Source organism: Cricetulus griseus, chromosome 3, assembly GCF_003668045.3.
Source record: "Cricetulus griseus strain 17A/GY chromosome 3, alternate assembly CriGri-PICRH-1.0, whole genome shotgun sequence".
NCBI lineage: Eukaryota > Metazoa > Chordata > Mammalia > Rodentia > Cricetidae > Cricetulus > Cricetulus griseus.
The window spans coordinates 73,283,683-73,311,375 of record NC_048596.1 but is presented as its reverse complement, the minus strand read 5'-3'; the positions used below and the strand labels follow the sequence as shown (position 1 = coordinate 73,311,375).

The 27,693-nt window shown below is 47.3% G+C and overlaps 2 protein-coding genes across 6 annotated transcripts; one reads left to right on the top strand and one right to left on the bottom strand.

Moving 5' to 3' along the window:
• Positions 1-367: 367 nt before the first annotated feature.
• Znf689 (zinc finger protein 689) lies at positions 368-7,982 on the bottom strand. The gene is made up of 3 exons (XM_027404563.2): positions 7,744-7,982; positions 7,445-7,558; positions 368-3,736 (listed from the first exon to the last, which is right to left on the bottom strand). Exons 1-3 carry the CDS (start codon positions 7,946-7,948, stop codon positions 2,553-2,555), a joined length of 1,503 nt encoding a protein of 500 aa, XP_027260364.1. The 5' UTR covers positions 7,949-7,982; the 3' UTR covers positions 368-2,552.
• A 503-nt stretch (positions 7,983-8,485) lies between these two features.
• On the top strand, positions 8,486-26,414 carry Prr14 (proline rich 14). 5 transcript variants are annotated; one of them, XM_027404559.2, is made up of 13 exons: positions 8,486-8,625; positions 20,734-20,869; positions 21,650-21,721; positions 21,832-22,000; positions 22,652-22,773; positions 22,845-23,034; positions 23,940-23,983; positions 24,080-24,285; positions 24,638-25,223; positions 25,359-25,428; positions 25,505-25,596; positions 25,873-25,944; positions 26,034-26,414. In XM_027404559.2, exons 3-13 carry the CDS (start codon positions 21,699-21,701, stop codon positions 26,308-26,310), a joined length of 1,851 nt encoding a protein of 616 aa, XP_027260360.1. In that variant the 5' UTR covers positions 8,486-8,625; positions 20,734-20,869; positions 21,650-21,698; the 3' UTR covers positions 26,311-26,414. The 5 variants fall into 5 exon arrangements, with proteins under 5 accessions (XP_027260360.1, XP_035298089.1, XP_035298086.1 ...); XM_035442195.1 differs by lacking the exons at positions 8,486-8,625; positions 20,734-20,869 and adding an exon at positions 21,021-21,385; XM_035442197.1 differs by lacking the exons at positions 8,486-8,625; positions 20,734-20,869 and adding an exon at positions 21,021-21,460.
• The last annotated feature ends 1,279 nt before the right edge of the window (positions 26,415-27,693 follow it).

The following is a 27,693-nucleotide window of genomic DNA, read 5'->3' as shown; positions in this document are numbered from 1 at the left end:
TTTATTAGGAAGATGATGGGGTTCTCATTGAATAAAGGTTGGGAATCACATGTGGAATGGCCCCTGACAACAGAGAAGCCTCTAACATTCTTACTTCTGCTCTCCATGGACCTGATGGAAGTTAGCCATGACAGCTTTCATGTTTTTAAGTTACACCTTTGCCCAGAAGCACTGTGAAATTCCTGTATGAGGAATTCCTTCACTAGTCAGTGGTAACAGATAGAGGTTTTGCAGACATCCTAGGTCCTGGCTAGGGAAAGGCAGGGTGCATGGGCTAATGGTTCAATCTCCATCATAACAGAGAATTTCTTCTCAGCCGAAGAGTTAGATTCACATTTTGTAAAGATTAATTCCAGAAGGAGCAGAATTTATCCATTAAATATTTTAATGAAACTCTATCTGGCAAGGCCCTGCCCGGAGAGCACTCATTTATCCACAAAGAAACAAAGGGTTACAATCAGGTTGCTAAACACCTAAACAGAGGTAATTACAAATCGATGAATCCTGTCTGCTCCCCACCTAGTGCTGAGATCAGGCACACTGTAGGAAGACTCGACTGCAGGAGGATGCAGTTCAGCTGCTGGAAGATGGGAAGTCATGTTTACAAAGTCCACTTTGGTGTAGCTGCTGAGGGCAAAAGGGTACCAAAGTTTTACTAAGCACCTAAGTCAGTGGGTACCATGGAAGCAAAACAAATTTAAGACAGTGCTCACATGGCTTCTACCCTCCTTTAATTCCCTTATGAGCAAAAGTTGAATGGGGCCCCATGGAAGGTTCCATGCTGTCTCCTAAATTTGATGTAAACCAGGAAAAAAAAATAAGACCCAGTTCCCAGGGATTTTCCAGGCCACTAGCTACCTGTAGCAAACTCAACCTCCATGTTCACCTCTTGCTGCTAGATTCCAGTCTCTCACTTTTTCTTAAAGATCAAACATCTCGACGGGCAGTGGTGGTGCACACCTTTAATTCCAGCATTTGGCAGAGGCAGGTGGATCTCTGGATCTCTGTGAATTCAAGGCCAGCCTGGTCTACAGAGTAAGTACCAGGACAGCCAGAGAAACCATGTCTCAAAAAAAAAAAAAAAAAAAAATCAAACCTCTCTGTTTACTGTGCTGATGCCTCAGATACAACCTGAACTGATTTTCCGATATGGTAAAGAAGATTTGGTTTTATCAGATCTCTAAAAAGAAAGGTTAGGGCTGGTGGTGCAGATCTTTAATCCCAGAACTCGGGAGGCAGAGGCAGGTGGATCTCTTTGAGTTGGAGACCAGCCTGTTCTACAGAGCGAGTTCCAGCACAGCCTCCAAAGCCACACAGAGAAACCCTGTCTCGAAAAACCCAGAGAGAGAGAGAGAAAGAGAGAGAAAGAAAGGAAGGAAGGTAGGTTAGGGTGTTTAGAGGTCTGAAACCCAACAAACACACTGGCATTCCCCTCAAATCAGTGCTGCCTTGAGTAGCTAAAAACAGAACAGGTGGGAGGGGTGCACAGCATATGCTGTGGTGCTGTTGTTCTCGTCTGATCCTTCAGAAGAAGCACTAAAAACAGCACAGTCAGAGATTTCTCCTGTGGGAACTGAGAGCCACTCTTCACAGAATGACTGCCCAGAGGCTGGAGTGGATGGCTCAGTGGTTAAGAGCATGTGGTTTGATTCCCAGTATACATCTACATGGTGGCTCACAACTATCTGTAACTCCATTTCCAGGGAATATGATGCCCTCATCTGGCCTCTCTTGGGCACCAGGCCCAAACACGGTGCATAGATATACATGCAGGCAAAACACGCAAACACATAAAATAGAAATAAATAAATCTTTAAAATATGTATATGCACCTTTAAAAAAAAAAAAAAAAAGAATGCTTGACTAGAGCTAGATGTGGTGGCACCAGCCTACCACTCCCAGCTACTCAGAAGGCTGAGGTATGAGAATGACCCAAGTCACAAGTTAAAGATTGCTTGAGGCAGTAAGACCACCCCCCCAACCCTACCCCCACACATGTGACCAACTTGGGGCACAAAGCAGTTGTGATTAGGTTTTCTGAAGAGCCACCATGTGGGTAAAGTCCAAACATATCCTAGGCCACGTTTTCAAAGGAGACTGCAGCATATAGCCTTCTAAAAGTTAGCACCATCCCCAAGGAAATGCCTGCCATGTGAGGTAGCTTTCAGCATGGCCTATCACCTGGCAGGAGTGGTTTTTCTCGTGATATAGAAAGGCAGAGCAGGGAAGGTTCTGCCCTCTACAAATGAGGTTCTCCTGATTGAATGTAACCTTTACACAAAAACTAAGAAGGCAACCCTAAAGAAATTGGGGGGGGGGACCCACATTATTTTAAGATAGGTTTGCTTGGAAACTTTAATCAAATGGTGTCATCTCTCCGGATAACTGCTTTAGACGTGCTGTAAGGCAGCCAGTGTGCTGGAGTACGCTGGAGTTCAGGATGTGGGGCAGGGGACCAGGGCTTTAGTTCTGCTCCCCCCTGTATGACTTCTGGCAGCTCCTCCCGAGTTCTGAACCCCTCCATAAAGTGATCTCCCATAGTCTTTGTCGTGCTAAAGGACACTGCTCCTCTGACTGGGCCCTTCTATAACAGGTCTAGGGCTACCATTGGGGGTGTTGGGGCTGCACTTGTGGACAGCCAGAGACCACCTCTGTCGGAAGCATCGGCCACACTCAAGGCAGGAGAAAGGCTTCTCCCCCGTGTGCAGAAGCTGATGTTGAGCTAGGTGGCTCCACTGGGCAAAGCGTTTGGAGCAAAGGTCACAGGCATAGGGCCGCTCGCCTGAGTGCACACGCCGATGACTGGCCAGCAGTGAAGGGTAGGCAAAGCGTCGGCCACAGTCCTCGCAAGCGTGCAGCTTCTCCTCTGTGTGGGTGCTGCGATGGATAGCCAAGGAGCCGCTCCTTCGGAAGGCACGTCCGCAGTCCGGGCAGGGGTAGGGTTTCTCGCCTGTATGCAAGAGCTGGTGTTGGAGCAAGGTGCTGCGCTGGGAAAAGCGGGCTTCACAGTGCTCACAGGCATAAGGCCGCTCCCCAGAGTGCACACGCCGGTGGCTAACCAGGCGAGAGGAGGAGGAGAACCGCCGCTCGCAGTCAGGACAGGGGTAAGGCTTCTCTCCAGTGTGGATGCGCTGGTGGATGACCAGGGCAGTGCGCTGGCGGAAGCGACGGCTGCATTCTAGGCAGATATAGGGCTTCTCTCCTGTGTGTGTCCGCTGATGGATAGCAAGCAGAGATGGGTAGGCGAAGCGACGCCCACAACTAGAGCACTGATGAGGTTTCTCGCCCGTATGCGTGGTCCGGTGATTGGCCAAGGACCTGCTCCGCCGAAAGCAGCGACCACAGTCAGGGCAGTGGTAGGGTTTCTCGCCTGTGTGTATGACTTGGTGCTGAGACAGGTTCTTACGCTGGGAAAAACGTTTGCCACACTGGTCACAAACGTAAGGGCATTCACCAGAGTGTGCCCGCCGGTGACTGACCAACAGGGATGGGTAGGAAAAGCGACGCCCACAGTCCGGGCAAGGGTAGGGCTTCTTCAGATTCTGGGCACATTTGTGGCTCTCCATGGCGGAGTGGTCAGGGAAGGTACAGCCACAGTCAGGGCAGATGGGGCCCCCAGATGTCTGCCTGGGAATCAACCGGGGTTTGCTGGGCTTCCGCCCTCGTTTCCCTTTTCGGGGCATTTCCTTCGGTGGGAATACTTGCTTCTCTTCATTCTTCTGTCTGGTTCTGGTTTCTACCAGGAAACAGAGAAATTAAATACTGGGCTGTATGCTTGCCTAGTAACGTTAAGACTTACAAGACTAATACACTGAGATTCTGTCAATTGTTAGTGTCAGAGAGCTAAAAATGTCGTACAAATGTGGAAGGCATTTAGAGCTCTGCATCCAGCTCATGTAAGATTGGGGGGGGGGGAGTTAAGTTGACTTTTAAAACAGAGGGTTTGGGGGCTAAGGGTTTGGCTGGTTTGGCAGCATGCTTGCCTGGAATTCATGAAGCCCTGGATTTGATCCTGCACCACATAAAGTGGCTCATCCTTGCTTACATACCTTTACTAAAATGCACAAGACTTTGTCCTTAAAAATAATCAAACAAAAAACTTGTTTTGTTTTTAGTAGGTGTGGGGTAGCTCTGTGGGGTACACAGAAACCTTTGTTCCCAACTACCCTGTAGAAACTGTTAGTTTCTCCCAATGTTTGGGGGGGGGGGTTGTTTAGACAGGGTCTCATGTACTCTAGGCTGGCTTCCAACTCACTATGTAAGGTGGGGGATGACCTTGAACATCTTATTCTGCTTCTACCCTCCAAGTGCTAACATTACAAGCAGGCACCACACCTATTTATGCAGTGCTGGGGAATTAAACCCTAAGTGTGCACATATGAGGCAAGCACTCTACCCCCTGAGCAGCACTCTATGCCATCCTTACAGGGATTCATTCATTCATTCATTCATTCATTCATTTGCTGGTTTTTCAAGACAGGGTTTCTCTGTGTTGCTCTGGAGTCTGTCCTGGAACTCACTTTGCAGACCAAACTCACAAAGCCCCACCTGCTTCTGCCTCCTGAATGCTAGGATTAAAGGCGTGCACAGCGCCTAGCCTTACAGGGTTTTATGATGCATTACAATTGCATATGGTTTCTCTAAACCTTCCCTACATAAAACACCACAGCATACAGCATGTAACTGTATGCCCATTTTACTACACTTCCCTTTTTGCCGATTACTATAGATTCTAAGGGTGGTTTCATGAGAGAAGATGGTGATTGGTCTCCTGGGACTGAACTTACAGAGTTGTAAACTGTCCCAGTGTGGGTTCTGGGATCTGACCTCAGGGCTTCTGGAAAAGCAGCAAGTGCTCTTAACTACTGAGCCATCTCTCCAGCCCAGAATTTGCATTTTTATTTTTTTTAATTTATTTATTAGTTGTAGTTAGGGAACAAGCTTGTTTCACATGTAAGTCCCTTCTCCCTCTCCCTCCCTTTTTTAAAAAAAATTTATTAGTCAGAATTTGCATTTTTAATGCATTCCTGTACTGGTTTTATGTCAACTCCACACAAGCTGGAATCATCTGGGAAGAAGGAATCTCAGTAGAGAAAATGCCTTCACAGGGTTGGCCTGTGGGGCATCTTTCTTAAGTAATAATTGATGTGAGAGTGCCCCTCCCATTTTGGTGCCATCCCTGAACAGGTGGCCTTGGGGTATATAAGAAAGCAGGCTGAGCAAGCCAGTAAGCAGCCCTCCTCCATGGCCTCTGCTTCGGTTCTTGCCTTGGCTTCCTTTGATGGACACACTATAATGTGAAAGTGGGAGTGCAGTAAACCCTTTCATGCCCAAGCTGCCTTTGGCCATGGTGTTTATCACAGCAATAAAAACCCTAAGACAGAAACTGGCACCAGGAGTGGGGTATTGCTGTGACAGACCTAACCATCTGTTTTGAGGAGAGTGTGGTGGCAACTTTGTGCAGGGAAAGCTACTGAGTACTCAAGGTATGGGGGCTATTCTGTGGGAAATTAGAAGATAATGCTGAGAGCAGTGCAAATGATAGAGGCCTAGTTTGTGAAGTTCTAGAGGGAAGCCTGAGACTCCCTTAAACACTCTACCAAGACATACATACATATCACATAATATATACACATATATATTTTTTAAAACTTTATTTTAAAGACAGGGTTTCTGTTATCCTTGGCTGCCCTAGAACTCGCCCTGTACTCTAGGCTGGCCCTGAACTCAGAGATCTGCCTGCTTCTGCCTCCCAAGTATTGGGATTAAAGGTATGCACCACCACCCTGTATCTATGTGATATTTTTAATTAAGAACAACTAAAGAGAAACCTGTGCTTAGCTAGGACAATTAATGCTGGTCAGCTGGTCTGAGAAATTAGCATGCTTAAAAAAAAAATACCAGTATCACCAAGGATCATAAATCTGGGAATATTTCCTCAGGGTCAGCACACAGAGCTGTGGTCCATGATGGGGCCAAGGCAGCATCTCATGTTGGCAGCTGAACTTCATCATATGTTAGTTTCACAAGTATTATTAGTTTTCAAAGGTATAAAGGGTAATGGAGAGCAACTGAGGGTTGGCACTCTGACAGGCAAGCACAGACCACTGGTGAATGTGCAGCTTCAATTTAGCTAGAAACCTCGGATTGAAGGGTTCAGAGAGAGGAACTGAGGCTTGGCAGGATGTCTCTAAAGAAAGCCCAGGAGAGAATACTGAAGATGTAGCCCTGGCATTTTGCAGTTACCATTACCATGGCTGACCGCCCCCACAGCAGCAGTTGTGGGGTTGGCTTGAGCTTAGGAAGCAAGCTGCGTGTGCTGTGGATGACAGTCACAGAGGTGCCACTGCCAAGCCCTTTGGACATAGAAGATCAGGAGTTTCAGAAGTCTGATGTTGAGAAGTTCACACTGTTAGACTTTTGCTTTGATTTTATTGTAACTGTGCCCTGGTTATTACTATTTGGAATAAAGTATATAGCTTATCATTGTTGTTATTATTATTACTTTTACAGGAACCCATAGTTAATTTTAGAGAGATTTTGGATATTCTAGAGAAACTTTTTGAAAGAGAATTTGGACACTGTAAGGACACCCAACTTTTGGAGTGTTTGAATTGAGACCAGGGGATAAACAAGTAAGGGAAGGTTGTAGTTAACAGGGGTGTGTTTGTGTGTCAAGCTGACAAAGGGTCAATTGTGCTGGATTATTTTATGTCAACTTGACATCAGCTACAGTCATTTAGGAAGAGGGAACTCAATGAACAAAATGCCCTCACCAGACTGGCCTCTAGGCAAGCCTGCATTTTCTTAATTAGTGATTGATGTGTGTGGGCCAAGCCCACTGTGGGTGGTGCCATCTAGGCAGGTGTTCCTGGACATATAAGAAAGCAGGGAAGAAGCCAGTAAGCAGCCTTCCTCATGGCTTCTGCTTTAGTTCCTGCCCTGACTTCCTTTGATGATGAGCTGAAAATGTAAATTAAATAAGCCCCCTTCCTCCCCAAGCTGCTTTTGGTCATGCTTGTTATAACACAGACACTAAGACAACTCCCAATTATGTATGTAGTTGGTCTAGAAGCACAATGTTAAAGACGTTAGAGTGTATTTCATGCAGTAGTTCACAGCCCTAGGAGCACATGGGCCTTTTCTTTTTTAAAGGAAAGAGTGAACCGTGGGCCAATGGCTCAGTGAGAGATGGCTCAGTGCTTAACGTCTCTTCCTACTCTTCCAGAGTGCAATGAAGGCTAGGTCCCAGATCCTGGGAAGCAGGATCTTTTTCAAAACTCAGTGATTCATTTATGTCAGTGGAGTATTGCAAGTAGTTAGTTTGCCTACAGTACAAGCAACCCGGTTACCCCTAACCAGACCAAAATTCTAGGTTGGGTCGGTAGAGTTTACAGAGTTACACTTGAGGGCTGCAGGGTCTTCACGGGCGTTTTTCACTCACTTCTCTGGAATGTTACCCATCTCCGGTACTCCTGCGGATCTAGGGCTGCCGGTTCCCAATCATCGGTATTTCGCTCCAACCAGGAGATGAGAGCTGGTTTGGGACCTGCACATCCTGGGGAAGAGAACCAGTCAGAGGGCTGGCCTCGGAAATGATGCTTAAAAAATATGCCGAGGCTCTGCCCCCACCCCTAAGAGCTGGTCGCAGGTCAGGACCCTGGGTCCCTGCCCCCACTCTACCCCGCCCTCAAGCTCCATCATCCCTTAGGCCCCGCGTAAGCCGATTGGGCCGGGCCTCACCGAGCGCGCCCAGGAGGCCGTAGGTCTCGCGCATCACATCCCGGTACAGAGTCCTCTGCGCGGGCCGCAGACAGCCCCACTCCTCCGAGGAGAAGTACACGGCCACGTCCGCGAACTTCAAGGCCCTTGGCCTCCGGCCCCTTCTCCGAGTAGGTGCAGCCTCTCCTGGTGCCTGCGCAGGGAGCGGAGCCGAGGGCGGCGCCATCCGGGGCACCGCGCACCTGGAGACCTGGGAGCCCGACCGGGAAGGCCCGGAGGAAATCTGAATCGGCCGCCTGGGGGGCCAAGGCTGCCCAACACAGACCACACCGTTACTCAGGAAACTCCGGCTGGAACTTGGGTAAGAGGCACCGGAAGATGCCTTCGGGGAAGATGGCGGCGCTGCTCCTGCACCGCCGCTGCCTAGAACACAGGCAGGTTCCAGCTATCGATTTTATTGACCCGAGCGCCATGCCGGCTTCTTAACCTCCCTGCCCTAAAGTGTAATGGCGCTGCGAGATGGCTTCATGCCTACTTTCCCCCTTATCTATTGCATTCGTTCATTGGTCGGTAGCTGAAGATCGGACGTTCTGATTGGGTGTTGACGAAGGCGGCCCGTTTGAATGAAGCCAACGGATTCTTATGGGCAAGAAGGTGGACCGAGTGTTCCGAAACAGGTTTTGAGAAGTGTAGGAGTAAGAGGTTCCCCTTGTGTTCTCCAGTGTTTGTTTGCCCTAGCTGGAGAAGACGCTTCTACATGTTAACATGGATTTGTTGAACAGCTGCATTCTATGACCATAAAGTCACAGCCTGGAATTCTGAAAAGTCCTAGGAAAGAAGGGAGCAGTGATAATATTTTGATGTACAAATGGCACTTCTGGTAAAAACTGAATGACTGGAAGGGTAAGTTGACTGATCTTGTACCTTGGGCAGCTCCTAAGTAGTCTATAGAAATGACTGATCCACCTTCCAATGCTTTAGGAAGTTTGATTTTAGTTTGGAGGCAAAACTAATAGCTTTGTGCTTACTCTTTCTTTGTACAGTGGAATGCACATTTAGGCTGCTGGGGGGGGGGGGACAAAAGGCAAATGGCTAGGTGATCGTTTCACTTGTAAGGAAGCAGGGAAGTCAGTCTCGTCTCCACTGTTGCTTTCCTAAATAGTACAATTGTGCCTTCAGCGTGTTCCAGGATAGCATGGACATCACAGTAAGAACCTGCTTTTAAGCTAAGAGTATGTAGTCCAGTGGTAGGGTATTTGCCTAGCATGCCCGAGGATCAAAGTTCTATAAAAATATTTTTTAAAATGAATAACCAGGACTGGGTGTGAAACCAAACCCTTGTATAAATATCAGGACAAACTGTAAGGAAGACTATGCACTATAGAGAAAATGTGGAGGAAATCTACACAGCAAGGTCACACAAAGAGCCAACTAAGCAGCTGGAGTGGAATACTGTTTTCTAATACTTACTGTCTAGAGTTCTTATGGAGATAATTATCACTATGTCACAGTGCAAAACTCTGGCTTGCTTACCTGTACTGTCCACTCCCTCAAATAAAACAACAAAACCATAAGACAGCTGGGCATGGTGGCACATGCCTTTAATTCCCAGCACTTGGGAGGCAGAGGCTGGCAGATCTCCTAGTTTGAGGACATCCTGGTCCACATAGTGAGTTCCAGGCCAGCTAGGGCTACTTCAAAAAAAACAAATGAACAAAAAATAAAAACAAGGGGCTGGAGAGATGGCTCAGAGGTTAAGAGCACCAATTGCTCTTCCAGAGGTTCTGAGTTCAATTCCCAGCAACCACAAGGTGGCTCACAACCATCCATTATGAAATCTGGTGCCCTCTTCTGATGTGTAGATATATATGGAAGCAGAATGTTGTATAAATAATGAATAAAATCTTTTAAAAAAATAAAACAAAACAAACAAAATCCCAACAAATCTTGATCAGCTTGCTCCAAATCTATTATTAGATGTAGGAACAAAATCTGAACCTGGGATGTCTTCTCTGTGGCACTAACAACTCTACATTGGGCAAAAAGCCTTAAGACTAATTTCTCCCAAGTTGGAGAGTTGGCTCAATGGTTAGGAGCACTTGTTTTTGCAAAGGACCTAAGTTCTGTTTCTAGCACCCACATGGTGGCTAACAACCATCTGTAACTCTGAGAAACCTGACACTGTGTCCTCCACCAGCAGCAGTCACGCCTGTGGCACACAGTCAGGCAAAGCACCCAGATTCAAGAACTAAATACTTTTAAAAAGATTCCCTCCATGGGTCATGCTCAGTGAGGGTCAATGCCTAGACATGCAACCTTAAATGTTAGCACACTTTCATTTTACAGACTGCCTGTAAAATGGACCCTGGCCTTTGCCTGAGGGATCACCTCACCATAAATCCAGACTAGGACAAGTAGTATCTGTCCTAGAAAGAAGTAGAAAAACTACTTATTAATGAAAACAATAATTGCCTTTTCTTCTTTTCCAGACAGGGAGGGCCTCATGTTGTCCAGGTTAGAATTAAAAGTATGCATTGTACACCCAGTTTTATTTGGTGCTGGGGATGGAATCCAGGGCATTTATACAAACTAGGTGTCTTAGTTAGGGTTTCTATTAGTGTGATATATGGTTATATTGTTTATGATTTAATAAAGCCACTGAAGATCAAAATAACAAAGCAGCCATACTAGTTAGCCATAGAAGCCAGCCAGGCAGTGGTGGCACACACCTTTAATCCCAGGACTCGGGATTTAAAGGCAGATGGATCTCTGAGTTCAAGACCACCCAGGGCTACATGAGATTGAATCAGTCTAAAAGAGTAACAGAGCTCACAGGACCCATGAGAGGTATTTAAGACAGGAACAGGGTCTCAGAGCTGGCATTCATTCTCCAGCCACACTGAGGAGAGCTTACAGTCTGAGACAGGATCAGCCCTTTCAGTCTGAGGTAGAGGTAAGAGCTGGTGGCCAGCTGCTTTGCTTTTCTGATCTTTAGCTTGAAGCTTGAATCCCAATATCTGTCTCTGGGTCTTTGTTTATTTGTTTGTTTTTCCAGATAGGGTTTCTCTGTGGCTTTGGAGGCTGTCTTGGAACTAGCTCTTGTAGACCAGGATGGTCTTGAACTCACAGAGATCCACCTGCCCCTGCCTTCCGAGTGCTGGGTCTAAAGGTGTGCGCCACCACCTGGGTCTTTTAATTTTCGTGTTACAGTGATAGATGGAAACACCATGACCAAAAAGCAAGTTGGTGAGGAAAGGGTTTATTTGGCTTACACTTCCACAGCACTGTTCATCACTGAAGGAAGTCAGGGAAGAACTCAAGGAGGACAGGAACCTGGAGGCAGGAGCTGATGCAAAAGCCATGGAAGGGTGCTGCTTCCTGGCTGTCCTGGAACTCAGAGAGATCAATCTGCTTCTGCCTCTGAGTGCCAGGATTAAAGGCAGGCACCACCTCTCTTGAACCACATTCTTAGCCCACCTTAACAGATTCATGTAATCCAGTTTCAGACTGTCCTTTCCTAAGTGGCATGTTCTTCACAGATGCATCTCAGCATGCTAAGCCCAAGCCTATCACTAAGCTACATAGCCAGTACTCACTGATACATTTCTGATTACTCCTATATCCACAATCTGAAAGGGGACTTTATAGCGCCTACAGATTTTGTCACTTTGTGCATCTTACTTTTTTCTTCTCCTGCCCCTGCTTTCTCCATTTTACCACTATTGCCTATAATCTGCCACTCCCTATGCTAGCTGAAAAACTTCCTTCATTACCAGCTCATTCCCAAAGAGAGCTGTGTTGTGGAACTTTAACTATGTAAAGGTATGTTGCATTTGTTTAACTAGGCAAAGTTATTTATTTATGCTGCATTTGTTTAATTATGTAAAGATGTGTTGCTGTTTCACCTTGCTTGCCTAAGGCACCTAATTGGTCTAATAAAAAGCTGAACAGCCAATAGCTAGGCAGTACATGGGTAGGCGGGGCTGGTAGGAAGAGAGAAGAAGTAGGAGAAAGAGAAGAGAGAAGAGAAGAGAAAACAAGGGAGAAAGAGGGAGATGCTGGGGCCAGGCAGCCACCAGCTAGACATGGAGTAGGACATACAGAATGAAAGAAAGGTAGAAAGCCCTGAGGCAAAATGTAGATGAAGAGAAACAGGTTAAATTAAGTTCAAAGAGCTAGTGGGACAAGCATTCATAACTAATATTAAGTCTCTTTGTCTTTATTTGGGAACTGGTTGTGGCTCAAAGAAAGCCTGTTATAGAGGTGACTTAACCATAGGCAGTGCATCTGTCACAGAGGCTCCTACAGCCATTCCTAGGCATGTGTGAGCACAGGTGGCAGATAGGGTTTGGGACACCCTATTCAGAATTCAACAACTTCTCCCCACTCCCTCCCACTCAGACACAGGCTGATACCTTTCTCCAATACACATCTTTCATTATGATTTCTTTCACAGCCCCTGACCTAGGCCAGCCACAGCCACATTTCTGGAACCTACCTGAAAGATGAGTTCCCTGGTACAGGAACTACTCAGGAAGTCTTCCTGACTTTTGCCTCCCTTTTGCTAGACGGGTGGACTGAGGGCTGGTACAAGTAAAGGGTTATTTATTTATTTATTTATTTTTTAATCATTGTGACTAAATACAGAAACAAGGGAGGATGAATTTATTTTGGCTTACAATTTCAGAGGGTTCAGTCCATGGTGGCTTGTCTTCATGCACTCGGGCAGAACATTATGGAGACAAGAACATGTAGAGGAGACTACTCTCACTTCACATCAGATAGGAAGCAGAGAGGGAAATAGGAGGGGAACAACCTATCCCCAAGGACCACCCACAATGATCAACTTCTCCAGGTAGGGTCTAACTTCTAAACTTTCCTGTAACAGGCTTTCTTTTGGGCCACCAACCAGCTGCCAAATAAAGACAAAGAGATTTATTAGTTATGAATGCTCAGCCTTATTTTATGCTTGTCCCACTAGCTCTTATAACTTAATTTAACCTGTTTCTCTTCATCTACGTTTTGCTTCCGTGCTGTTTACCTTTCTTTCATTCTGTATGTCCTACTCCATGTCTGGTTGGCTGGTGGCTGCCTCTCTTACTCTCTCATTCTGTCTTCTTTCTCCTGTCCCCCCTCTTCTTCCTACTTATACTCTCTGCCTGCCAACCCTGCCTATCCTTCTACTACTTAACTATTGGCTGTTCAGCTTTTTAGACCAATCAGGTGCTTTAGGCAGGCAAAGCAACACATCTTTACATCATTAAAGTGATATTCCACAACATAAACAAATGTAACACATCTTTACATAGTTATATTCCACAACCCTTTCCAGTTCCTGCCAAAATAGCACCACTAGCTTTGGACCATGCATTCACCACTAAGCCCATAGGGGACAGTTCATATTCGAACCATAACAACCTTCATCAGTCATATGCCTGTGTCTGAGTGGGAGGGAGTGGGGAGAAGTTGTTGAATTCTGAATGGGGTGTCCCAAACCCTATCTGCCACCTGTGCTCACACATGCCTAGGAATGGCTGTAGGAGCCTCTGTGACAGATGCACTGCCCATGGTTAAGTCACCAGTAGAGCATCTCTCTTTGTGTGTGAGCTAGTAATGAAGGAGGTTTCCCAGCTGGCATAGTGAGTGGCAGATGATAGGCAACGGTGGAGAGGGAGGGGCAGGTACTGTGGCACCGACAGTCTGCGTACATCTGCAACTGCATGGACAGGCTCAGGTGGAAAATATAGCCAAAGTTGGCACAAGGTGTAGGCTGTATCTCTGGTATGAAGAAACTGGTGCTGGACCAGGTGAGCTCTCTGAGAGAAGTAGGTACAAGGGCTGGGGGTAGGAAGTTTAGTTGTATAATGCTTGCCTAACAGGATTCCATCCATAGCACTGTTTAAAAATACAAAAATGAAACAAAAAGTATAGTATTTTAAGCTGGGGTTTTAGCCAGGACAAAGAGGGCATCCTCTAGTTGGGTGGTAGTGGCACACACCTTTAATCCCAGCACTTGCTTTTTGTAAAACAAGAGTTTGGATCTCTTTAAGTTGGAGACAGAGTTTCTCACAGAGATCTACCTGCCTCTGCCTCTGCCTCCCAAGTGCTGATACCACCACTGCCCAGCTACAGCCTGATCCTATGGAGGCATTTCCTCAGTTGATGTTCCCTCCTTTCTGATGACTTCAGCTTGTGTCAAATTGGCATAAAACTAGACAGTACAGTAACTAACAGTAGGTAAGTACAGTACCTACTGAATGCAATAGCTTTGTAACTAGCTCAGACTCTAGAGCAGTGGTGACTTTAGCTTTCCTAATGATATAACTCTTAAATACAGTTCCTCATGTTGTGGTGAACTCTGTTGTGCCCAAGTCGCAAAGATCCCCAAAGACCACCAGGGAGACAGACCCACTGAACTGTAAAAGCAAGGTTTTATTGCTTATCCAACCATGACAGGGACCCCATCTAGCTAGCCAACGCAGCAGCCCCCAGAGGGAGTGAAGTTCCCTGTGTACTAGTAGGTTTTCTGTTTGTTTTTTGAGACAGGGTTTCTCTGTGGCTTTGGAGGCTGTCCTGGAACTAGCTCTTGTAGACCAGGCTGGCCTCGAACTCACAGAGATCGCCTGCCTCTGCCTCCCGATTGCTGGGACTAAAGGCATGTGCAACCACTACCCGGCTACTGCTAAGTTTTAAAGACAAAAGTTACAGGATTACATCAGTAGGTACGGGCTGGTTTCTGATTGGTTGACATTTGGGAACAATTAGGAGAATTTCTCAAAGTCATATTTTGGCATGAAATACCTGTGTACCAATTATTCTCATTGGTCAGTGATGAGAGGGAACATTTTGCGGTTTCTATGGCTTTGTCTTGTTACTTGCAGGTGGCCTGTTGTACATAGATACCAAATAGATATCAATAGTTTTCAGAACTGTATCCTGGAGACTACAGCGGAGGTTTTGGTCTCCCCTGGAGTTTCTTTTGTGGCCATACACAGTTCTCAAGAACCAAGCATCTAGGAGGCCAGGGAGGGTCTGGAGTTTGTTTGTTTGTTTTTATTAGTTCAAATTAGGAACAAGCTTGCTTCACATGTCAATCCCTTCTCCCTCTCCCTCTCCCTCTCCCTCCTCTCCCCCTCCAAGGGTCTGGAGTTTCTTTGTGTTCGGTTTTGGCCCTAGGCTCCAGGAGGTCAGAGGATCTGGAGTTTCCTTGTGTCAGAGGCCTACATGTCTTTTCTGTAGCCTGACATGGATGTTAAAGCAGGCTGAGTGAGGGTCTGGCCCCTTTATTTCTCTCTAGTATGAATAATAATAAGAGTTGAATGGGAACTTAAGGCTTTGTCACATTTATACAATTTTCCCCCAGTGTACATTTTTAGAAGTGAAGCCTTTGAGTTTAGTTTACCCCTTTCAACCCCCAACCATAAAATTATTTTTGTTGCTACTTTATAACTGTAAATTTGCTACTGTTATGAATCATAATGGAAATATCTGATATGCAGGATATTTGATATGCAACCCCTATAAAAGGGTCAGTTAACCCCCAAGGGGTCACAACCACATGTTGAGAACCACTGCTCTAGAGTATAAATTGTTTACCCAAGTGAAAGTGTCCAACACCCTTTCTTGGCCCATGAGGGCACCAGGCACACTGTACATAGTGCACAGACATAAATGCAGCCATAAAATAAATAAAAATTTCAAAAATAAATGCAAGATGGGCATATGGTAGATAAGACCTTTAGTTCCAGAATTTAGGAGGCTGAGACAGGAGGACTGCCATAAATCCAACAGGCTGGGCTACATTATTAGATACTGTCTCAAAAGTAAACAAGCCAGGCTTTGTTATCAGATTTTTCTGCGCCCTCCCCCCCCAGCTCCCAAATCATGACCCAGAGACTTCTTATTAGGAACAAGCTTGCTTCAGATGTCAATCCCTTCTCCCTCTCCCTCCCCTCTTATAACTTAACCCATTTTTATTAATTTTCCTTCTGCCTTGTGGCTTTATTACTTTTTACTCTACTGCCCACACTGCTTCCTCTGAGTCTTTTGAGTCTCTCCTCTCCACGATGCCCTTCTACTTCCCAGCATTCTCTCTGCCCTGAAAATCCTGCCTAGCTATTGGGCATTCAGCTGTTTATTAAACCAATCCAAATGACACATATTTGTTGACTTTTTTTTTTTTTTTTTTAATGAATGCCTGGCCTTAGCTTTGCTTGTTTCTAGCCAGCTTTTCTAACTTAACTTATCCCATTTCTCTTCTACGTTTTGCCTCTGGGTTTTCTTTACCTTTCTTTTTTTTAATTTTTTTTTTTTTTTGTTTTTTACCTTTCTTAATCTATATTTCTTTCTTTCCTATTTACTCCCTGACTTGTGGTTGGGTAACTGGTTCCTGGTGTCTTCCTCTCTTTCTCCTTTTCTTGATTGTCCTCCTCTTCACAGTGTACAAAAAGATTATTCCACAACAAAACTTGATGGCACACACTTTTAATCCCAGCACTTGGGAGGCAGAGGCAGGTAGATCTCTGAGTTTGATGCCAGCCTGGTCTACAGAGTGAGTTCCAGGACAGCCATGTATACACAGAGAAACCCTGTCAGAAAGAAAGAAAGAAAGAAAGAAAGAAAGAAAGAAAGAAAGAAAGAAAGAAAGAAAGGATATTGGTAAAGCTTTATTCATAATAGCCCAAAACTGGAAACAACCTAAATGTTCCTCAACTGAAAAATGAATAAAGAAAATGTGGTATAGTTACACAATTTTCTTGGCTGCCAAAAAAAAAAAAAATGATATCATAAAATTTGCAGGTAAACGGATGGAAAAAGCATCCTGAGTGTGGTAACCCAGACCCAGAAAGACTAGCATGGTATGTGTTCATTTATAAGTGGATATTAGCTGTAAAGTAAAGGATCATCATACTACAATCTACAGACCCAGAGATGCTTAGTGGTAAGAAGGGCTCAAGGGAGACCTTGTGGATCTCCCTGGGAAAGGGAAAAAGGACTTGGAGGTAGGTGAGGATGGGAACAGGAGGGATCAGGTGGGGAGTAGGTGTGTGGAGGGAGAAAGTACTGTAAGTAAGAGACAACTGGAAAACTGGAATTGGGCATTTAAGGGTTGAAGTAGAAACCTAGTGCAGTGGAAACTCCCTGCAATCTATGAGGGTGATCCTAGTGACAACTCCTAGTAATGGGGGATATGGAGCCTGAACTGGCCATCTTCCGTAACCAGGCAAGGCCTCCAGTGGAGGGACTGGGACACCAACCCAGCTACAAAACCTTCGACCTACAATGTGTCCTGCCTGCAAGATGCCCTAGGGGAAAGGTGATGCAGAACTTGTGAGAGTGGTTAACCCGTGACTGGTCCAGATTGAGACCCGTGCCGCGAAAGGGAATCCACTCCAGCACTGCTTGGAGGACCAGGACCCAGAGGCCAAGGCCCACAGAGTCAACTAACCAGGCCTCTAGGGGCTCACAGGGACGGGCACAACAACCAGGGAGCCTGCACGGGTCTGACCTGGGTCTTCTCCATATATTTATTAATTATGGTTGTGTAGCAGGGTGTTCTTGTGGGACTAACTTTTTACCTGCTGGGTTGCCTTGTCTAGTCTTGATATAAGGGTGTGCACCTGGTTTTATTGTCATTTGTAATGCCATGTTTGCTTGTTATCTCTGGGAGACCTGATCTTTTCTGGAGGGAAATGGAGGAGTGGATCTGAGGGAAAGGGGAGCTGGTGGGAGATGACAACTGGGAAGGAGAAGGAAGGAGAAGCAACTGAGGTTGGGATGTAATATATGAGAGAAGAATAAATTCTCTTGAAAAAAACAATTGATGAATTTAAATAAATAATAATTAAATGGTTGTTGTTCTTGACAAAATCTCAATGTTTGATTTTATCAGATATGCTGGGGTGAAAGCCTGCTAGCTCAGAGAGGCAGAGAAAGCACCAGCTGAGCCTCCTCCTCCACCAATGACCCAGAAAGAAATCTTCCTCAAACAAGACTCCTCCAACTCAATATCCCTCCCTTCTACTTCCTGTGTGTCTCTTTTTCTGTCCTGACTCCCTCTTACTATGTTTTTTTTTTTTTTTCTTCATTTCCTGTCAACCGGTTGCTTGCTCTCTTGGCCTCTGGTTGACTTTATTTAATCCTGTTTACAAAAAGCAGAAAACTCTTGGATTAAAGGTGTGTATTAGGGCTGAGCCACACCACAACTAGAAACGAGATTTTTGTCCCAGTAAATGATGCAATCTCAGTGTGATCAAATATCATGCAAAAAATGTTGCCTTAAAAAATAAATAAAAGGAATACTGCTAGGACTGCAGCTGTTGCTCAGTGTTTGGGGACATTCGTTGAAGATGTGTCACATTTGTTTATGCTGTAGGATATTTGTTTAATGATGCAAAGATGGGTTGCATTTGCCTAACTCTCTTAAGCTGTGTGAGACCTTGCCTGTCTAAAGCACCTGACTGGTGTAATAAGGCAGGAGAAAGGTAGGTGGAGCTGGCAGGCAGAGAGAATGAATAGGAGGAGAAATCTAGGAAGAGGAGGATTAAAAGGAGGAGAGGAGGGCCCCTCAAAGAGCCCAAAGGGGTAAAGAATAGAAACCAACTAGCCGGGCAGTGGTGGTGCATGCCTTTAGTCCCAGCACTCGGGAGGCAAAGGCAGGCTGATCTCTGTGAGTTCGAGACCAATCTGGTCTACAAGAGCTAGTTCCAGGACAGCCTCCAAAAAGCCACAGAGAAACCATGTCTTGAAAAACCAAAACAAACAAACAAAAAACCAACCAACTATACAGCTCAGTAGTTAAGAGCACTTAGTGGTATTGCAGAGGACCTGGGTTTACTTCCCAGCACTCACATAGTGGTTCACAACCTTCTTTAAATCCAGTTCTAGGGATATGAAGCCCTCTTCAGGCCTTTGTGTACACTATGCTTGTATATAGTACGCTTACATACATGCAGACAATACACCAAGGACTCTTAAGGGGCAACAGCCATAGGGGCCATGGTGGCGCACGCCTTTGATCCCAGTACTTGGGGGGCAGAGGCGAGTGGCTCTGATTTCAAGGCCAGCCTGGTCAACAGAGTGAGTTCCAGTATATCTAGGGCTACACAGGGAGATCCTGTCTCAAAAAAACAAAACAAACAAAAAGCCAGCAACAAAAGAGAAAGTAGATATGGCTTACTAAGGACTAGATAAGTGATGAATGGAAGAAATTATGGCCAAGAGGTGTGGGATTTCCGTTGGAGCAAATGATAGTTTTGTACTCAGAGAATATGCTTGTGAGATGGCTCAGCAGGTAAAGACACTTGCTGGCCAAACCTAACAACATGAATTCAATCCCCCAGATCCGCATGATGGAAGGAATGGACTCCCTCAAGTTCTGTGACCTTTACTTGCTCTGGCATACCCTGCCTCCAATAAATAAATAACACTTAGGTTTTAAAAACCATTTACTTTTTTTTTTTCTCATGGCTCTGGGGACTAAAAAATATTGCATTGTACATTTGGATGGGTGAATTGTATGGTATTTGAATATTTCAAGTAAAGTGTTCACTAGCCAAACATAGAGGTGCTTATCCGTAATCCCAGCACTTAGAAAGCTAAAGGCAGGATTGCTGTGAATTTTCAGCCAACCTGGGCCCTGCGATGGCTATTCTTAGTTTTCAACTTGACTACATCTGGAATTAACTAAAACTCAAGTGGCTGAGTACGCCTGTGAGGGATTTTTCTCTTAATTAGGTCTTTTGAACTGGGAAGACTGAACCTTTGTGGGGCGGGGGTTGAGTCCAGAATAGAAAGAACACTGAACCTGCTCCACCAAGCAACCCAAGGTTGGCTATTGGTCTCCTGCAATTGAGCCTCTACCGACCTTCCAAGTGGCCTGGAGACAGTACTTTAGGAAGAAGTAAACATATACGCCAGGGGATTTCTGTGTGCAGCCCTGGCTGTCCTGGAACTCGATCTGTAGACCAGGCTGGCCTCACAGAGATCTGCCTGCCTCTGCCTCCCAAGTGCTGAGATTGAAAGTAAGTCACCACTGCCTGGCAATAAGCATACTTTTTAAAAAGTAATTTTTTTCCCCTTAAAAAGAAAGGGGGGAGCAATTGAGGAAGACACCCAACAAGGCTTTCTGGCCTCCACATACACATAACACACACTCAGTCTCTTGGACTGGTTTGGAACAGGGAATCTTAGGGAAGTTAGGGCTTTGGTTAGGTGATGAAGACACATTTACAGTGCAAAATGCCAGTAAAAGCCCACTTCCCCACCAACAGTCCAGCTCCTAATAAAGGGTCTACTGGTGCAGGATCTCCAAGCACTAGGGTTCTACTCCTTACCGCTTATCCCTAAAGATTACTGACACCCTGCATAGGACAGACTTCTCTTCAAAAAGTTACTTCTGCGAGCCCAGAATAGAAAGGACACTGAACCTGCTCCACCGAGCAACCCAAGATTGGCTATTGGTCTCCTGCAACTGAACTTCTACCGACCTTCCAAGTGGCCTGGAGACAGTACTTTAGGAAGAAGTAAACATATGCGCCAGTGAATGAAACTCATCCAGCCTTTTCCCCACTTAAGCTCTGCCCAGTCTCTCCAAATAGAACAAGTCAGAGGAGACACGCCGGCACTAATTTTTAACCTTGGATCTTCACGGTCCCCGCCCTTCTTTCCCCTCAATCCCGGAGGAACCTAAGAGAATGGGAATTTCTCAAGTTGTTAGCACTTAATCGATGTTTACTGGCATAGGAACAAGAAAAAAAAATAAAAATACGGAAGATGACTTTACAAAAGGTGGAGAAACTTTAGCTTCACTACAGTTGTCCAAATATATCAAGAAATCTGCCATAGTAGTTGACGGCTGACTGGCCTTTGAAAAATGACCCTATTCGGTCGACTAGTGCTCAAGCCTGCCTGCCCTCAATTATAATGGCGGTGCTGTCCCCAGTTTAGCTTCTTGCCCCTAGGAATCATGGCCGCCTGGCGGTTTCACGTAGTTTCTCCTAACCCCGGAAGACCAGGGCCGGCGATTGGGCGGTGCCCAAGACACAGAGAAGAAGGCCTCTGACGGTTGGACAGAGCTGCGAAAGGCTGGTTTTAAAGAAGCCGGAGGTGGGAGCTGTCGAAAACCCGGGATCCTTGGAAAGCTGCGGTGAGCGGCGCAGGGAAAGGGTGGGAGGGGTAGGGGGACCCGGCTGTTGAGAGGGCAGAGAGGCCGGCGGAGAAGGAAACCTTTGAGCCATCTGGTCCCGGGCTCCGGAGAACTCGGGGCGGGGATCCAAGCAGGGCGGGGGCTTGGGGTGGGATGTTACCGGTGGGCTGGACCTTCCGGGATTGGCGTGAACGGGGTGTCGGGTTGACAGCCTACACCCCGGAATCCGAACTGAGTTCGTAGATGAGCTTGGGCCTCCATCCTGAGGAACTTTGTTAAGACGAAGCCCACAGTGGGAGGAGGCGAGTCGCGCAGGTTCTGATTGGAAGAACCGCGCTGTAGGATTCTTTCCACCGAGATCCAATTTAGGCGATCTGGTGGGAAGGGAGAGCTGTTAGTATGTGGAGTAATTCTTCTGGAGCCCATGCTTGGCGGGGCGAGGATCACAGAGGAATCTAGAGGAAACGGAGCCTCCCAGGACCGGGATCCCAGCGGATCCCTGAGAAGCTCAGGGAGGTATCTACAGGGACAAAAGTCCCAGGAGGCTCGATCCGTGGGAGAGCTGTGACCTCCGCGATCCAGTCTCGGCAGGTGCCAGGCAGGGCCCGAGTGATCAAGGCGGCTGCCACGGGAGGACCCGGCTCCGAACGGGCAGCTGGGGGCGCCCTTTCGAGGAAGGGCCTGTGGCCTACGGGGAGCCGCAGGCTGAACATGAAGGGCGGAGTCCCCGGAGAGGAGCTGGCCCTCACTCCCCACTCCCCTGTTCCCCCTTTACCCCAGGCCGCAGCCTGGGATCCCCCAGGGACTCCCCGGAACCATCGCTTTCCCCATGGACTTGCCTGGGGATTCCAGGTGAGAGCGCACCCCGCCTGCCTGCCTGTCTTGAGCCCGGGACACCGGGATCCTGGCGGCTGTACAGAGCCAACAACCGCCTCAGACAACTGTCTTCTTTCACCCTTCAGCCCTTCTAGACAGTCAAGCCTGTGCCGTCAGCCCCTAACTCGAGCACTATGGGAAGCCAAGAGCCCGAAAAGACCGAGGCTGCAGCCCCTAGGGACCCCTTCGTCCTTGGAAAAGGCCTCTCGGCGCGTCCTGGCCGTAGTCCTGGAAGATGTCGTGGCTACAAACAGGGTGAGCCCTTTAATTGAAAGACCCCTCCCCTTTCCCTACACCCCCCACCCCACCACCCGGCTCAGTACTAAAGTCAGACCAGATCTCTTAAACCAACGTTCAAAGCAGTCTCCTTAATGCAAGACTTCTGCATGGTTCTGGGGTAACTCCTATGTCTGTCCTTCCCGCACTCTCCACTGAGCTGGAACCATATTCTACTAAGTATGAGAAACTCTTTTGACTACCCTGCCCCCTGGGAAGTTTGCTGGTGGTGTCTTTGGCTACATGACAGAGATGAGGAAAATGTCACCTTTTTTCCATTTCTTCAGAACCTGGATTAGATTAGATTACTTACATTTCACACCTGTAGCTCCTGACTATAATACCTCACCCCTAATTCAGACCAAATCACTTCCTTTAGGAATCTGAGTGAATTCTAGCCAAAATCTGTCTCCTCTGTGAGTAGGGACACTGAGACACAGAAGATCCTGTCCACTTGGCCTCATTCCATTACTTTGCTCTTTGTTGTTGGTTTGTCTTACTAAGACAGGGTCTCACTTTTTAGCCCAGGCTGGCCTGGAACTCTCAATCCTTTTGTATTAGCCTTGCAAGTGCTGGGATTATAGGCATGAGCCCAGGTTGGCTTTCTTTTAACAACTCTTCCTCTCTTAGGTCCCCCTGGCATACCAAGAGGACACTGCCAGGCCAATGAATCGCAACAATCATCAGGACTCTGTCTACAGTCAGTCACCTGCGTTACCACCCCAGCAAGTCAAGTGGTCCTTCCAAGCCAGGTGAGTGTGACAGGGAAGGAAATAAGCTGAGAACACAGCTGAGCCCACTGATGCTCCTGTTCTTTCTCTAGACCTCCTGACCCACTGCATTTGTGCCGAGAACCCTTGAGCCGGACCCACCAGTCCTCTCCCACCTTGAAGATGAGATCAAGGACAGCCCCTGGCCCAGCAGAGAGCCCTTCACAAAAGATGGACCAGACCACCCAACCTACCCTGGTGGTGGTACTGGAAGACATTGCCAGCCCCAGACAACCAGCTGAGGTATAAGAAAGTATGGTGAAGATGTCTGGGTCCAGCTAAGGCAAGCATGAGGCTGGGGCGGATTTCTGTAAACGTAGGACAACAGAATTTTTTTTAATAACTTATTTATTTTTATTTTATGTACATTGATTGGTGTTTTGCCTGCGTGTATGTCTGTGTGAGGGCATTAGATCCCCTGAAGCAGTTGGGTGCTGGGAATTGAACGTGGGTCCTCTGAAAGAATAGCAGTGCCTCTTTTTTTGTTGTTGGGTTTTTTTTGTTTTGTTTTTTGGTTTTTTGAGACAGGGTTTCTCTGTGTAGCTTTGGAGCCTATCCTGGCACTCACTCTGGAGACCAGGCTGGCCTCGAACTCACAGAGATCCACCTGCCTCTGCCTCCCGAGTGCTGGAATTAAAGGCGTGCGCCACCAACGCTCGGCTATAGCAGTGCCTCTTAACCACTGAGCCATCTCTCTAGCCTGCCCCCCCTCCTTTTTTTTCTTCGAGATGGGGTTTTTCTACATAACAGCCCTGGCTGTCCTGGAACTTGTATTGTAACTAGGCTGGCCTCGAACTCAGAGAGATCCACCTGCCTCTGCCTCCTGAGCGCTGGGATTAAAGGTGTGCACTACCACCCCACCCCCACTTTTTGAGACAGGTTTCACTATGACCTATATCTTGCTATGTAGACCACGCTGACCCAATTTATAGCCTGCCTCTACCTTTCAAGTGTTGGGATAAAGGCTTGTGCCACCGCCCCAATGACAACATTTTATGTGATAGACACTACCTGAATAAAGGGTATAAGAAAAAAATCTTTTCTATACAGCCAAGTAGATATCTGGGGAATAAGTCAGGACATGGAGAGCTGGGGCAGCCAAAGATGGCTTCTTGCTTTTTCAAAACACCTCCTCTGTTTATATCCAGGGTTTTGCTGAAGATGGGCCCAACTTCATTGTTCCAGCACAAAGGTGAGAGGGCTAGGAGAAGGGATTATCAAAGCCGATTATCATCCAAATGTATAGAGCTGGGGGCATTGGGTTTACTTATCTAACCCTTCCTTATAGTACCTTCAGAAGCCTTAAGGGCCAGGGGAAGCACTGGCCAAAGAGGGATCTGGATTTGGAAGCACCACCAACTCTTACTTTGTCCTTTCACGCCAGAGCTGAGCCTATGACAAAAGTTCATCAGCCAGTGCCTACACCCAGAGAACTAGAACCTCCATTCCAACCGTCCACTCTGCCTGCTGACCCTCCAGAGAGCCCACTACCAGGTAAGGACTTGAATGAAGGAATGAGACTCAAAAGTCTCCAGGAGCCAACATGAGCCTGAAACATCAGGGGCAGAACTATGGGTGGGGCTTCACCCTGACCCAGGGCAGATCAGGGTGTACAAAATGTGATTTGGGGCTCAGGAACTTGAGAAGGTCTTATTTTGCTTTGCAATACTGGGGATCAAATCCAGGGCTTAGACGTGTTAGGCAATCCTAATTACAGAACTTTAGGAGCACAGTTACTCCTCTAGAGAGAAGTTAGTGTTTGGGGGAAGAGACTGAGGCTTGTGAGGTGGTGCTTAAATCACCTGGGGGTGAGGAATGCCCGCCTGTGACCCTCTCCTTTCCTCAGCCCCAGATCCTGTTCTGGAGGTCCCATTGACCCCAACACCGTCCAGCCTTTTACGCCCCCGTCTCAGTCCCTGGGGCTTGGCCCCTCTCTTCCGTTCCGTCCGATCCAAGCTTGAGAGCTTCGCTGACATCTTCCTCACGCCTAACAAAGCACCACAGCCTCCACCCCCATCACCTCCCATGAAATTGGAGTTGAAGATTGCTATCTCAGAGGCTGAGCAGTCCAGGGCTACTGAGAGAATTGCATCTGTCAGCCCCCGGCCCCCTATCCGCCAGTGGCGGACTCAGGACAATTCCCTAGCACCTGTCTCTAAGTTATCTCTGGGCCGAAGCTACTCCTGCCCTGATCTGGGGCCCCCTGGCCCAGGTAGCTGTACCTGGCCTCCTGTTCCATCCCAGCCAAGCCAGTCCAGGCCCCGGAGACATACTGTGGGTTGTGGGGAGATGGCCCGGACCCCACCACCTCCTCGGCCCTGTCTCCGGAAAGAGGTCTTCCCTCTTGGAGGTGTGGGAGCCTCACCTTCTCTCACTACATCTTGCTCATCCACTGCATCCACTTCCTTCTTCTGCGAACCAGCAGAACACAGGTAGTGCTCTCAATAAACCCTTCTGGAAGCCTTGGCCACAGCCTGAGCCTGGCCTCCTTTGCTCAGTAACCAGTGACAGAAGACGGGTGTATTGCTGTGTATTTCCTTGTCCCTGACTGTTGACCATCTCTGCAGATTGGGTTCAACCAAGGGGAAGGAGTTAAAAGCCTCAAAGGACAAGGTGTTTTCTGACCCAGAGACCAAGGTAATGAGCAAAGAGACAGGAGTCAGCTGAGGCCTGAGCCCATGCCTTTCTTTCACCCTCTGCCCCATTTTTGCAGACCATGGGAAAAGTTTCTAGATTCAGAATACGGAGGACTCCTGTCCGTCTACAGCCAAACCTTACACCAATGGGGCTGCCTCGACCAATCAGGTGAGAGGCTCAGAGAGCAGGGGAACCTGCCTTGACCAATTAGGTGATAACTCCTATCCCTGAAGGAGTTACCTTGTCTCCTTGTCTCCTCTCAGAGATTGTTGTCCAGCCTGGAAAATTAAGTTTAGCATCGACGTGGCTTGTGCTTAGAACTTCCTCAGATGTCACTTCCAACTCTTGCATGGCCCAGAAACTGAAATTCAGTCAGACTTTACATATACCTTCTCAGGACCTCCTTGCTCAAGGTTTCTCAGTGCCCTCTGCTTTTTGCTTTAGATTGAACAAGAAGGAGTTCACTTTGGAAGAAATTTATACCAATAAGAATTACCAATCACCCACAACTAGAAGGTGAGAAACTTGGAAGGTCTGAGGGCAATAGAGGGCTGTTTGAACCATGGAACATGCTGGTAAACACCTCTTCTCCCTGCCTGGCCCAGGACCTTTGAGACCATCTTTGAGGAACCACGGGAGCGCAATGGGACTCTGATTTTTACCAGCTCTAGGAAACTCCGACGGGCTGTAGAATTTCGGGACAGTAGCATGCCTCGATCCCGTCGACCATCACGAGGGGTCCGCACTGCAGCCAGCAGGACCCTTACTCCCAACTTGGCACCCAGCCAGGATGTGGGACCTCTGCTGCAAGAACGGCTGAAGGAACTAGATGCCTTGCTCCTGGAGGAGGAGATAGATAGGGAACACCCCTGTCAACTCTAGGAGCTCCAACTGTTCATTCATACATCCTTCAGGGAGGGGGAGAATCTCTGGATCAACTGTATTTTTTTCTCTATATTTCTATAAAGTTTTCAATATGTTTGTGATTCCTTTGTCTTCAGCAGAGTTTGAGATCAACTAGTTATACTAGCTGATGTTTCTGTTCGTCACCAAAGGAGTAGAAAAAGGGGACAGTACAAGAGAAGAAAAAAAGGGTTGCAGCAGACAAGGGGTCGGAGAGTGGCCATTAGAGATTCCAACTGCACTCTCAACCCCTGGCAGTGCTAGGGGATCAAACCTAGACTCCTGTACACACTACCTCTCTCAAACTCTTTTATGGGGTGATATTTATGAAGGAAAAAAACAAACAAAAAATGCCAATACAAGACTGAATTACATCATAGAAATTAAAAGGCTTTGGAATAGACTAAGGCCTTGATCAAGATGGTCTTGAATTCTTCCCAGATGCTGTAATCACCCACCTAGGACAACCTATCATAGATACTTGGCTGGTACAAGCCCTATTAGGGAATTTATCAACAAGCAAACAAAGTGAGTTTGTCGAGAAAATATCCATGTTATAGTAACAGCTAGGGCCAATGAACCAGCTAGCTGATAAAAAATTCTTGGCACATAAGCCTTGTTACCAGAACCCCAACACCCACAAAAAAAGCTGAAAGGGAGAAGACAACACAAAGTTGTCCTCGGGCCTCAGCATGCATGTCCCCTATATACGTCATGTCCATACCCCACACAATAATGATATATTTAACATTTAAACACAAACAGATCAGTCACATAAAGGCTTCGGACTGTGGCCAGAGCCCTCACTCTGGAGCTAGAATCCTGGCTGTTGGAATATAGACGCCCTTAATAGAACAAATGGCAAATATTTACCTCGAACTTAATACCAAGTGAATTAGTGTGAAAGAGTACTCCGCACACGAGTGCAAGGTGTTTTTTATTGAGCGCTGGAAGGGAAGACCATCCCTCGAACCCCGCAGAAACAGAAGCTCGGTCTCCACCCCACCGCGGACCCTCGCCCAGCGAGCCTCTGTGCGCCGAGGCGCCGCAGTAGAGCGATCCGCCCAAAGGCCGACAGGAGGCGCTGCCGCCACGCGCCTGCGCGAAATGCCAACAGGCAGAAAGGCAGAAGACCCTACCCGTCAGAGAAGCGCACCTTGGACTGCCAGCCCAACGCCTCCCAGAGGCCGGCGGCCCTCCCACTCCAGGCACCACCTCCCGGCGCCTCGCCTCGTCGCCGTCAGGAGGCGGCCAATGAACGGAGAGCAGGAAGAGGCGGTGGCCTAAGGGGCCGCTCCAAACACATACTTCGGACCAGTCGAGTCACAAGACTTGGGGAGGGCGGGGCTAATCTGACGACCC